The sequence below is a fragment of the Gambusia affinis genome, linkage group LG16 (assembly GCF_019740435.1).
Source record: "Gambusia affinis linkage group LG16, SWU_Gaff_1.0, whole genome shotgun sequence".
NCBI classification, from domain to species: Eukaryota; Metazoa; Chordata; class Actinopteri; order Cyprinodontiformes; family Poeciliidae; genus Gambusia; species Gambusia affinis.
In genome coordinates, this window is record NC_057883.1 from 8,645,262 (window position 1) to 8,659,248 (window position 13,987).

The following is a 13,987-nucleotide window of genomic DNA, read 5'->3' on the forward strand; positions in this document are numbered from 1 at the left end:
ATGGATGGTCAAGGATGGATCTCTTTTGAAGCTCCTGCTTCGCTACACTGATAGGAGCAGAATGAGAATGAATGGATGGATTCTAGGTGGATGGATGGAAAACTGTACCTTTAACTTTTGGCTTTCATATGTACATGTGAATGCCTTTGTGAAAAACATGCAGTCAAGCAAATTATCAGTGCAGATCTCCATGGGCTGCAAACACTTGAACTTCTCAGAGACAGAGTATAGATTGTGAGAGGGCATAATCAGAATTTCAGTACATTCTGAACATCATTCATTCACAGACAGGAGTAATATCTACCATAAACTTACATCTCTGGATAAAACGAGGCTCTAGATAATGCAGTCTGATTCTTCCCGATGTATCTGAATTATGGAGGAAAGTATGGAAGAAATGTTATTTTATTTTCCCTTTTCTTGCACTGTGCTGGAGATTAACTTGAGATCACAGTTCAAAGCATCAATCCAGAATCTGTTCATTTTCACTGATGCAGGTAAATACTGCTTTTAACCCCGTTGCACCGTGACAGGTGCATCCCAGATGTTAGGAGTCGTTGGTTTGGGGGGTGGGGGGGATGATCAGAGAAGACAATAAAACCGTCTGGAGAAATGACACAAAAAAGACAGAGAAAGGATATGTATTAACAGAAGTTAAATTGAGTTAGTTTACAAAAAATAAACAGAATAAGTTTATATCAGGATTATTTTGGGCGGATATAATGTTACTTATCTCAGTCACTGTGGCACCACCTGGTGTTTGAAACAAGACAGGGTGCTTCCTAGTAAACGGGGGAAAAAAATGCATTTGCTGTTCAAGGTTATGTGCTGAACCAACGGAAAGTTTTGGAGCCCTCCTTTACTTATTACATTTGACAGTTCCTATTCTGACTCTGAGTGGAACAGTCACCATATTTTGCCCATTCAAATAAAGCTCTGCTGCTGGTTGCATCAGTTCTCATTAGAGCTGAGCATGGATGGCTAAATAGTTGATTCTCCTCAACAGCAGAACAGGGAAAACATGGCAACCTCAATCAAACCGAGTCGCCATTTATGGAAGGAAGCTATTTTGTGTCTCCTAGTACAGCGTTCGCAATGCTGAAGTAGAAAAAAATATTTGACACATCCAAAATGAGTGAAACAACAAGTAAGTTTGTCATCATTTCATATTTATTGAAAATATAAGTAGCTTAAGGGCACAATTCACCATGAGTCGGCCAAAAATTCTCTTGGATCAGAATTGGCATCTAAACAGTCATCCTCATCATGCTGTTCACATCTTGAAATCATGAGGCCAAGACGATACGTGAGGATCAATTTTAAAGACTCCGATTGACATAATGATCATGTCAGAGAAGCCATGCATTGCACATGGAGAGTATGGAAACTCCATGCAAAAATATTCTATATTCTTTAGTTTCCCCAAAATCCCAAAAAGACATCACAGGACAGAATTTCTTGAACCACAGGTGTTAACTGGAAAGCTTTTATTTGCAGTTGATATCTGTTCTCTATTAAAATTAGTTAATATCTCAAAGGGAGCAAAGGGAATTGCTGCAATGGACTTATGGCCTTCATACTGGATACTTTCTATCTAATCCATGGCAAAATATGGTGCATTTCAGCGGGAAGCCACTCCAGAGAGAGTTACTACAGCAAATAAATAGATAGAGGAATTTTGAACTGCAGCTTTGCCAGCAAATACTTTTCGTTAATATGTACTTTTCAGCTTGGACACAAGTACAGGAGCAAGGATATCAGCAAAGACAATTGAGAACAGCTTTATCTGATTTACCGTGATGTCACTAATGTTCACCTTCTCTTCTCTCTCTCTCTTTTATGGTCAGTAAAACATTCTTACATAAATACTCACTCACACACACACCCACGCACACCCACTCGCACAACTCACTACACTATCCATTTCCTACAGTGGCCCAACCCATCCCACAATCCCCTGGGGCTGTAGCCTGTGATCCAGTGGAACTGTACCCTGGGTAACACTGTTTTCTCAAGCGCTCCCATCCCCTCAGTCCGTAAACATACACAACCGCCGAACATATGCACCGCATCAGATTCTCATTAGCTCACACATACACATATGCCAAAAAAAATAAATAAATAAATAAAAATATAAACAAAAAAAAAGTGTGCCTCCAAATTTAACACTGAAAGACACATAAACACTCAAAACTGTTTGCGCTCAATCTATCTTAGGCGTCCATTCAGCAGACACACAGTGCAACGTTAGAAACGAGCGTCTGTCATTGTGTGGAATCAGGGCTTTTCCCCTTTGTCATTCTCTAGAGTTAACGTCAGCTCAATCCACAGGTGCAGATGAAGAAAAATGTGTGTCTACATAGCATTAGTCACTATTACAGTCACTTCCAACAGCAAAGATAAGAGCTCTGCATCAGCTGCATCCCTGTTTTCTCACGGCGCTCCCCTTCGGGACAAGACAAAACAACATTGGTTCATTTCAACAAAGAATGGGAAATTACTGGATATCCTTGAGATTGTTTTTGTGGCTTGACAGACCATAAATCCCAACAACAAATGCACACGCAGAAAGGAAGTAGGAAGATAAATCGTTTATTTTGTATCTATATTTTATCAGACTGTCCTGAATGCAAACTTTTGAGTAAACAAGCAGATTTTTAAATGTGTGATTCTTGTGGATCCAACTGAGCTGGTTAAGGATATAAATGTTTTTAGGACTTTTTTTTTTAATGATACCATCACTACTATGGCCAGCAGATGCCCTTATTACCACCTGATTTAGTATGTACTTAGTATATATTTGTTGCACTGTTTCAAATCTAAATGATTTCTTTTTTGCTGGTTTGTTTTTCTTCTGAGCGCCACCTTAAGGAAAAATTAAGCTTGCGTGTCTGCACATCCACAAATGCAATATAGAAATTGTACGGGTTGTAAATGACACATAAATGTTACCTTCTTAAATATGTCGCTTGTGCACTCTGCATCCAGCTGCTGCCATGCGCGCCTGTCCATATTTCTGCACTCGCATAAATCTAGATTTGATGTACCGTAAATAACTCACAAAGACAACAAACGGACATGTTTGTAATGTCATTTTATGGTTTGGCTTTCGAACCCGAGAGAACGACGCCAGTGGTCACGCATCGAGATGGCTGCATCATGCTGGCGCATTGCACAAAGGAGGGTTAAATGGGACAGTTTGAACATCAACATAAAAGCAAGGGTCTGAGAAACACATCAAAAGTGGTGTAGGAATTAATAAACCGGCTAATATTCAGGTTCTGAACTGGCTTTCCCTGTCCATTGACATCACACTAACTCAAATGTCATAGACTAACCTGAACCTAAAATTCAAATATATGACAAAACTTATTTAAACAAACTCCAAAGCAGAAAATTCCCAATGAATTCAGAATTATCCCATTTTTCTTGTATATTCATTATTCTTCCTAAAGTATCTTACTTTATAGAACACACCTGAAAAAAATGGCCATTTACTCCTAAACTGAACAAAACAAAAGTGAAAGAAAATACAGCGTGGTGTATTTTTATATATATATATACCACTTTTATGAGAAGTTACCCCCATCTGGTTTGAATAATGATCCGACACACCAGCTCTTCTTTATGCTTCTTCTGGAGTCAGCCTCCAGATGTTGGACGCCGGCTCCGAACATTCCAGATACTAAGTCTACTACCTGCTCTGACAAATATACACTCATACACTGTGTGCTGCTTGCACACAGTACATACGCCGCAGACACACAGGGTAGTTCAAAGCTGTGCCAGGAACAACATGCAGCAGCGGGAGGTTACAGTCCGGATCAGACTCGATTCAACCGAGACAACCAGTCAGAAACAGAAGCCTCATTGTTAACCAGGCTGAGTATAAATGAGAAAAAGGAGTGATGTGTTGTCACAAAAGAAAATAATGCACGTTAGACGAATTAACAATATGCAATAACTTAGCTTAAGGCTTTGAGGCAAATAGTAGTTGTTAATATGTAGCGTTTAGCTTTCCTAAACTGTTTTACCCACAAAGTGAAGTCATCGCCTCACTGCTGCACAGAACATCGTCACAGCTATCTGAGAGTAAGATTAAAATAGGAAGCATGCTGTGAGCCCCTTACTCAAATGAACACATCTGTTATCATAGCCATTTTTGATGAAAAGCTCCCTTCTGGTCTTAATCAGTTTCCTGCACACCACTCATACACAGACATAGTTGAAAATAAAATAAAATAGCAGGTCCAGCACAATTAAAGTAAATATATATATATATATATATATATATATATATGGTTTTCAATAGTATCCTGCATCTACATTTGTCCTCCCGAGGTGATACTTGAGAAGCCATCTTTCTCTCAATTCCAACTCCAAGTCTTCACTTGATTTTCAGCATAGACTGCAATTTTACAATGGTCCAGTTTGGCCCCCTCACCACAGACGGTTTGTGCAGGTTTATTAGATCAACATTTTTAAGCACAAATTAAACTATTCACAAAACGGAAAATGTCTTCCACCTGAGCTGGCGATCTCTGTAGCCCTTTCAGAGTCACAAACCTCTCAACTGCTTTCCCTATTAACACTCCTCAAGATGATTTCCAAGACAAATTCTTTTTTTAGGGTTAGGGTTAGGGTCTCCCAACATTTTGAAAACCGTGTATTGTTATCCTTCCACTTCCTAATGATGCACTAATTTGTGTCGGTCTGTCGCTTAACATCTCAACAAAATACACAGAAGTTTGTCGTATCAAGAGAAAATGTGCAAAAATCTTCGACAGCCATAAAAACTTGAACTGGTGTCGTTACAGGGGACAGGGGGGAAGCTGTCCAGCGAGTGATAAATGGTCACTTATGTAAAAATATCACCATCCATCAAAGGCTCCTCACCAATACGCTCGTTTCTCCTCCCATCTGGCACACAAACCTCCCCCAGCTGTTTGTCTCTCGGTGGGACACAGCACATGAAAGGAGCCCAAAATGCCTCCTTCTGTCCTATATCAATCCTCCTGATTGCTGTCAAAGATGACAGGGTTTCCACTCGATTTGATTTGATTCCAAAAGGCAATCTGGATCCTTTTGGATCCTATAGCAGATTCAACCTATACTAGCAGAAAAGAGGTGAAGGAAAACACATATAGGCCTATAGGCTATATGTAAAAAAAAAAAAAAATCTCTTCAAGTTTTATGAGCATTCCCTTTCATGCATGCAGAAAGACAAGTCTGGTTAATCCCATAGTTTCAATAAAAGCACGGTTCACACGCGGGCTTTGATCTCCTCTGCCTCCCCTTTTCACGCTGTTTCGAGAAACAGATCCCGCCGTTACGGAAGGGCCCTTCCTATGCTTGACCCAACCTCACTGTTGATGTAAGCAGCCGATGTGTGTAGAGCACTTCTTTCCCCGACTTAAAAGACAAGCCTTGTGCCACAAAACTCTATCAAATACGGAGCCATTTCAGTCCGGCTCATCTCTCCCATAAACCAGAGAGGAATCCAACAGCTTTGGCGTCTGCATAAACAGGTTCAGGGTTCTGCGGGATGGTTTGTAATACCTCGGCCAATCCTCTGTGCAATCCCGGCTTCACTTCCCACGTGAGCCTTGAAAGAGTTCTGCATATCTCGGTAAAACATTCTTGGCAGAAATAAGTGCAGGAGTTTCTATTGTAATGACCAAGAAGCCTGTTACTGAGCCCGTACTCACAGGTAATCCAACGCGGTTCATCCTGTGGGAAGGATCACCGTTTGTATGCACTTGGAAGGGTGTCTGTGGCAGTTTATAGCAGTATTATCACTGCTTTTTGACAATTTTCTCTATAAAATCCATGGCTTTAGCACAGATAAAATTGGGTGTCACTGAGAGTTGCACCAAAATGTTTAAAATCGTGTCTAATTATGCACAAATTAAAAAAAAACTTTACTCGCACGTGAAAGACGTGCTAACACTTTTAGCACTAAAAACAAGATTGTAAATACATGAAAAGGGATGTTTTACTGCCATCTACTGTTGAACTCAGAGAATGTAATAGAAGTACAGTACAGTTCTGTCGTTTGATTTCAGAAGATTTAAGTCAGTTTTTTTTTTAACCCCACTGACTTAAATCGTCTTTCGTAACATTTTGATTGATTTTAAAAGTATGGAGCAGAATTTTTCGCTTCATAGTAGTTGCAGTATTAGAAATACTTTCCAACTGAACACTAGAAAACCATACTGAAACTGGACTGAATCCATACTTTACACGACAAATTCAATTTAATTTATAAATATGCTGTTGGTAGACGGTGGGGTTATTTTGAAGTGAGATGAATGGAGAACAACTCTATTGAAATAAAACAAAATTAATTTAATAACTTGTCAGTGAAGCAAAGACTGGGACATCTGAATGGACTTTATTTTGCAAAAACAATGAAAAGAGAGTATTTTCAGGACAGCACCCAAACATTAGTCAGAATAGAGAAAATAGGTATCCAAATATTATTTTCCAGAGCAGGCCAATTTCCCCACTAAAAACTGCAGACATATATGACACACCAGCATAGGTTGCCTGTTTTCCACTTTCAGATACAGTATGTAACGATCGAAACAAACATATGAACCAGTTTTGCTTTGACAAATAGAAGTAGCCCTATCAAAAGCAAAATAATCTGCAACAATGTCCAAATCTTATTACATTTGAGACAGACAATCGTGCAAATACTAGAAAATTCACAAGATCATTATTTGAAGGCAAAAAGATCTCAAACAGAACCAAAAGCAGTCTAAGCTGGATGGATTCGTAGCGTGGAGGTGGGTCATAGCAACAAAAGATGTTCCGTAGGATCATTTGAAACAAAAACTCTCACCATTCACACAAATTGAACAAAACATGGTCTGGACAACACTGACCTTGAAGATCGACTGAATTAGCTACATGACTAAAGGAAGCAAGGGTCTTTACAACCAGCAGACAATGGATTCATAGGCAAAAACCCAGCTGGAACGTAGCTGTGCATGATTGGATAGTTTAATTCATGAGCACTCAAACGTGGAAAGAAGCTGAACGACCGGAGGCAGCTTTAAGAGGAGATCATCTTTGCAACCAAATGATGAATCCATTTACCAAAGTGAACAGCCACATTCAGAAAACACTCTCAAGCCTTCTGGCCATCTCTTTAGCCCATTTCAGATCACAGTTTCGCAATAAACACGTAACAATGAAGCCGCCATTATAGTTTACTTTACTCTTCCATATCATACAAGCCGATCAGTCAGGATTGCAGGTCTTGTGTCCTTTTACAGAATGCTCTGTGATTACCCAAAAGCCTTAGTTTGCAAAGCGCAGCATTCCCCTGAGCGATACGCAAGACGTGTAATACCGCCGTGTTTACGTTGTGACGTTCATGCAGGCTTTTCTAACACGCTTAGTGCTTTAAATAGAAAACATTCCGTTCTGTGTTGGGACCTTGAAGTCGAATAGCAATACCTGTTAATCAGAATGAATGGATGATTTGAATGAGCTTTTTGTTGTTTCTGTAGGAACTGATTTGTGTAGAGATGGTTGAAGGAAACCTGCGGACGTTATGTTTCTGAGGTGGCGGGTCAACAGTGTCCTAACGGTCGATTGTGCCTCTTGGCAGTGAGTTACATTTCCTCAATTCTAACCAATAATGCACACCAAATTGAACTGAAGACAGAACACTGGACTTTAGCCATTGGTACTTTATTCAGCATCGACGCTGGATGTGGATAAAACAAAAGTGAGAACGGCGACAACTTATGGATATGTGGTCAGAAGCCTGCGTCTCCAGTCTTGGATAATAATAATCACAATTTTTTGAAGAGCATGTTGTATACCACCTTTGTGTTTTATCAACTAAAAGACAAACATTTAATGCAGGATTCTAGATGACTCATAAAGTTAGCTTAACTCCTGGAAGCCCAGACAGGCATTTTAGGTTCTTGTAGGTAGCTTAAAGAGATGCATCTCCTTACGGCTGAATAATGGAAACATCTGGCAAAAGAGACTAAATGAAAGAAATCAAACAAAAATCCACTTCCTTACACATACACAGATGAGCACTAATGTGTTGAGGAAGACACCTCCTCTTTGAATCCCATGAGAATAGAAGTTATTTCGAAATTAGGAATTTGTAATACATTTTTAAAGAGGCAAAACTTTATTTTTGTACAGGCACATGTACACACAAAATAAATAATTAAAATAAAATCGGACACGGCAAAGTGCTAGAGAGTGCTTAATTAACATTTATACAAGTTATTCATCTTGCAAAGTTCAGAATGAGGGCTCATAGACATACTTTCTCTTATTTATTTACAAATATCAAACTGGTGCTTCGACTTAAAAGCCACTTTTTAAGCTACAAATTCTTTATAGAATGTTATGGAAATAAAGAAACTAAACTAGAATGAACGCAAATAAAAAAAATATAGCAAACTATGTTGGTGTTTTGGTGGAATAATACTAATAAAAAAAAAAAAAGAAATTAAACTAAAAATCAAATACTTTGGGATGCCTGAAGCCCAGACAAAAGTAACAGACCAGCTGCTGTTGTACAAAAACTGAACAGAATACCTTCAAGTGCCCCATTACAATCTGCATCTTTACACAAATCTAAAAAAAAAAAAAAAAAAAAAATCTATTTATGATTAACTTTTGAGCATCATTAAGCATCATGTAAACATTTTCCTCACCCATTCTAAGGGATTGAGGGATTCTGCTACAGAAACCAGTTGCCTTAAAACTTTTAAGAGGATTTAAAAACAGCACTATGGTGGAAAACTTTAAAAGTACCTTAAAGTATTGCTTTCATTCCTTCTCGTGCAGCAGAAGAACTTCCTCTAAATCTAAATGCGTCATTTCCACATCTCACTGGCAGCAGTTTCTTTCTTCTGAACACATGCAATCGATAAAGACAAACTCTTTCAAAACTTTTTATGCTCCTGTCAGAGCACTCTAACCAACAACTAAATATAATCCTTAGGCTACACTGCTTCCAAGATACTATTAATACAATTAGAAGATATTTATATTTTGGGTTTTTATCAGGCGGTAGGGTAAACAAACATGCTTGGAAAAGCAGGTTCTCTTGCACCCAAGTGGATCCAGCACCTCGCAAAGGTCAACGTACTTATTGAAAATTTTGTCCAATTACAACTACAAACCTCAACGTTTCTTTTTATTGTGGTTTTATGTGACAGAACGACACAAATTATGTATTCTCTACAAAGAAAAATCTTAATGGTGTGACTTTTTAAGTTGCCCTTGTCCTCTTCAGATTTTAACCACACACCGCTCTGTATTGGTCCATTCTAAAAAAAACAACAACGACAAAAAAATACATTGAACCTTGAGGTTGTAATGTGAAAAAGTTTTAAATATCTCGAAAGCACTGTTCAGCAGGAGACTCAAACGTCCTGCGTTTCCTACAGCTCTCCCACAAGTCGCTAAGCAGCGACAAGATATTCCTTCGCTTCCCTTTAACTATGGATGCATCATGCAAATCTAAAAACTTAATTTCCTCCTGTTTTGTTTTTTTTTTGCTACACATTCCGATCTTATCTTCTGCAGATGCAGTTTGCTTTAGGTAAGATTTGCTAACATTTATATGTATATTTAACAGCAATTTGTTATGTTTCTTAGTTTTTTTTCTTCAAAATAATATCTATACGTTTGCCAACTTGTGAAGGCCTCAAGTGAAAAAAAAAAACAACAACAAAAAAGACATTAAGTTTCATAGCATAGAGCAGTGTTTCCCAACCCTGGTCCTCAAGGCACACTGTCCTACATGTTTTAGAGGTTTCCCTGCTTTAATGTGCCTGATTCAACTGATTGCAGTTCAACAAACGCCTGTTAATCAGTCATCAATTGAAATCAGCTGCACTGAAGCAAGGAAATACCTAAAACATGCAGGGCAGTGTGCCTCGAGGACCAGGGTTGGGAAACACCGGCATAGAGGAAGAAAACTGCCTCACCCTGCCTACCTCTGTCTGCTCCAGCCTGTTTGGGCTGCTGAGACAGCACAGTTGTCTGCTGGAAAGCACTGACCTTGGGACCGGGCTACATGCAGTAAAAAACTTGCCTGCAGATCTGCAGTGCGAGTGGCGAAAAAGAAAGAAACTCTGTGATCTACATAAAAACCCACAGATGCTTGAAGCGTGAGCTGTGCGAATGTGAACGTCGGGGTGTGTCAACTGCGTGGAAAGGCAGAACCCAACTTAATGGGCTAATGCGGAGTTTATGCAAAGTGCAAACAGAGACAGATTCTCGTCAGAGTGCAGCTGCAATATAGCTGATGAGATTTATTTTATTTTTTTTTACTGAAACTGAAGTTAGCTAGCTGGCGTGCGAACAACACACCCGAGTAGGAATGATATGATTTTGTGGAACATGGTCAAAGACTCCTCCTATAGTACCTGGCATGTGTTACACAGTGGTGCTATGAAAGCAAAGGATGGACAGGCTTGTCTGAGTGTGAAGTGCAGCTGAAGCTGACTGAGTCCAGTTTCTATTTCTATTTCATCTTACAGCAGGAGAGGGGAGGAACGAAGTGGGACACCGGTTGAGATGTGTGATGAAGGCCAGTAGCTGTGGTGAAGCTTTAAAACCAAAGAGGGCGATAGGAATCGGAGGTCTCCACTGTTGCCATGGTCTACATAGGAGTCATGTTCTTAATGCCAACTACAGCCTCCTCAGCCACAGCTCTCCACACAGTCACCTGAAAACAAATAAACAAACAACAATCACTTTAAGCAGCGAATTCCACAAATGTCGCTTCACTTTATTGTGAACCAAGAATCACCTTATTACTCAAGAAGAACATCTTACAGAGCCATTTAGAAATGTACATACCATCATCTCTCGCATGATTGTCCTTTAATGATGGAGACGGACGTTTGTATCTAATCCACACATTTTGAGTAAGGTTGAGATTTAATTTCACTTCTCTAGAACCATTCAATACAAGCTCAGTGCTAATGTGATATTTGTGCTGATAACGAGTGTATGTTAACCTTTGACTGTATTGTATATGATGCAGATCCTAATTAGCTACGACTTTGTGTAAAAAAAACAAAAAAAAAAACAAGAAACTTTACCAGAAACTGGTCTCCACTCTCTAGTTTTTTCACAATTTCTTTGCCCATATCACCGTCTGGCAGCCTGAGATCCTCTCTGGTCTCTCCGTTGTCTTCCATTAGGGTCAGGAAGCCGTCTATGATGTCAAGTACCTAAAATGTGCCTCCAGGCAAAGCAACCAAGAAAACAGAGAGCACAAATAAAATAAAATAAAATAAAATAAAAAAAATAAAATAAAATAAAATAAAATAAAATAAAATAAAACTGGCCGATGTACCTGGGGAAAATGTTTGGCAGTTCAAGTTTAAAATTTACGACAGACATAAGAAGATAATTGCGAGGTGGGAGAAATAGGAATCTGGTTTTCAAAGTTCTCAAAAAGTTCTCTCAGCAATATGGCAAACACGTTCCGATGAGGAAACACTGGTAACAATATCCATATTGTGTCACTGATACAACAATATATCAAGCTTGATTTACTGGCCTAACATTAAAGATACCCCTCTGATGGCTAGATGAAGCTTTGTCTACTTCATATTTCCATGAGGATCTGATATGTAAAATACAATTTAAAACGTCACTGAAATATGGATCTAGAAATTATGCAGAGACACTGTGTTGATTTGGAGAACAGGTACTGGAATATAATGTCGCTTCAACGGATGCAACTACTTCTGGGTCGTACAAACATTTCATAAATACCATAACCTTCTCCAAAAGGGTTATCTCACCTGATAGTCCTTTCTTACCACATTTGGGACATCCATGTTATGTGTGGAGGGGCAGATATCTTCATACTTCTTCGCAGTAAAAATATCAATTCCAGTAAGATGCACCTAAGAGTAAAACTCATCTTTACTAAAATATGACTTCCAGAAAAAAGCTTAAAGAAATAGACCTGGGTCTTACAAGAAATTCTGAGATCGAACAAGGATAAAAAAAAAACAAACAAACAACTAAATAAATAAATAAAACATTTCTTTCACTCTGAAGCCAATGGAGGAGAAAGGTTTTACCTTGGCATGCCCATGCTTTCCAGTCTTGGAGGTAGACATCTCAACTATCTTACAGGGACGTCCTTTCAACATAACAAAGCCATTCTTCCTCAGTGCAGAGCACTGAATGGGGAATGTAGCTGAGGCGCCAGCATCTGCGGTGGAGAAGTCATCATCTGCCATAGTGGGCCAGGGGCTGCTCCACGCACCAAGGAAAAGAAGTTAGTACCTTTCTTTACATCTAACAGCAAGAAAAAAAAAACTTGTCTTTATGAATATTTCACACATGTAGAAAGCTATGCAACATCAGAAATCCACTAAATATGTCAGTAACAACTTCTGTTTCAGTAGATGTGGATAAGACTGTGTTCAACACAGGACAATTAATGGAAGCAATATGGAGAAACACATGGAAACTGATTGATTAAAATCAGATCTATACTGGGGCTGCCTTTTATCAGGAGATCATAGAATTGTGATGAATTGTTCTTCTTCTCGCAATTAATCATAATATTTCCCTGTGCTCTCTGCTTCTTTTTCTAACACCGTTGCCAACATTTTCAGTAAAATGCAGTGTCTCCAAAAATTTATTTTTATTATTTTCTTTGATGAATGGCAGATTTATTTTGTCATCTGTTTCTTCCACCTTTTCAGATTGATATTGTTCAAATACAAAGGTTTCTTGTATGAATCATGCAAGCCACATGACCTTGATCATTTGATTTTTATTTTATTTCTTTAAATGGTACATCAACTCCTGCTGCATCCTATGCCTTGCTAATCTCCCCCAAAAATCTGGAATGAGACTTGCTTCAAAACTTCTGTCAATGTGCACCTACCCCTCTTGTTTCCTTCCACTTAACTTTTCATAATTGATCTTTCGGCATTCTTATGGAGGGAGTTGTGACAGTTTGTTACACTGTTGTGAAGTCAGTTTTCTTCTCCATGATTGTTCAAACTAGCATGTTCGTCACCTAGAACAACGTCAGTTGAAAGCTGCACTTTAGGATGATATAAACACATTTCAGTCAATGGAAATTTCAGCTTTTATTTCTCTCAATCAGGAGGAGCAACCAAGATTGTGTTGGGCACTCAGGCCACAAGCTAATAGCCCAGGTGTCTCAAACTCCAGTCCTCGCAGTCCTGCAACTTTTAGATGTGCCTCTGCTGCACCACACCTGAGTAGAATAATTAGTTCATTAGCAAGGCTCTGGAGAACGGATCTACACAAGGAGGAGGTAATTAAGCCATTTCATTCCAGTGTTTTGTACCTGTGGCAGATCTTAAAACTGCAGGACAGCGGCCCTCGAGGCCTGGAGTTTGAGACCCCTGTAATAGCCTATTGCTATAGACGTGTTTGTACAACAATATGCCAATTGCTCCTTTTTATTGTGGTCACTATTCAATTGAACAATGACCATTACATTAGTCTTTTCTCAGTAGTACAAACAAATGCTAAAATTAAACCAATTACGACGTGGTAATTTAGACAAAAAGAGTATAAACTAGAAACTATAATCTCAGGTTCCAACATCTCAATTTCTCGCAGTTACTGTTGCTAGCTTTCTCATTGGGGTTGTATATCCACCCTGGCTGCAGATGCTAACTAAAGCAGCACCCTCTCATTTCATTCGCACAAATCACTGCTGGGGCACCGGTGATTATGAAGCCCACCTATTATCAAATATTAGACAAAGCTATGCTATACCACCATCCATCATGTTGCTTAATGAGCAGTTACTGCCAGAACATGTTATTACAAGTCTGCTTAGCTTACCTTCTGTGTCGCTTACGCCAAAAGATGAGAATCACTTCGCATGCGTAGAGTTTCGAGGAGGAGTGATGTCGGTGAGCGGTGAACACCGGGCAGCGCCCATGTAGTGGAGGCAGCGCTCCTCCCTGACTGAGCGCGT

At 39.2% G+C, this 13,987-nt stretch overlaps 1 protein-coding gene across 1 annotated transcript; it reads right to left on the reverse strand.

Moving 5' to 3' along the window:
* Window positions 1-10,272: 10,272 nt before the first annotated feature.
* On the reverse strand, window positions 10,273-13,972 carry eif5a2 (eukaryotic translation initiation factor 5A2). The gene is made up of 5 exons (XM_044143515.1): window positions 13,852-13,972; window positions 12,096-12,270; window positions 11,811-11,915; window positions 11,100-11,231; window positions 10,273-10,720 (listed from the first exon to the last, which is right to left on the reverse strand). Exons 2-5 carry the CDS (start codon window positions 12,255-12,257, stop codon window positions 10,655-10,657), a joined length of 465 nt encoding a protein of 154 aa, XP_043999450.1. The 5' UTR covers window positions 12,258-12,270; window positions 13,852-13,972; the 3' UTR covers window positions 10,273-10,654.
* Window positions 13,973-13,987: the final 15 nt, after the last annotated feature.

Coding starts and splice junctions, on each gene's coding strand:
- eif5a2 (XM_044143515.1), bottom strand. CDS start 12,257: ATGGCAGATGATGACTTCTCCACCGCAGATGCTGGCGCCTCAGCTACA. Junction 11,916..12,095: donor GAAAGCATGGGCATGCCAAG/GTAAAACCTTTC, acceptor TTTTACTCTTAG/GTGCATCTTACTGGAATTGA. Junction 11,232..11,810: donor TGGTAAGAAAGGACTATCAG/GTGAGATAACCC, acceptor GGCACATTTTAG/GTACTTGACATCATAGACGG.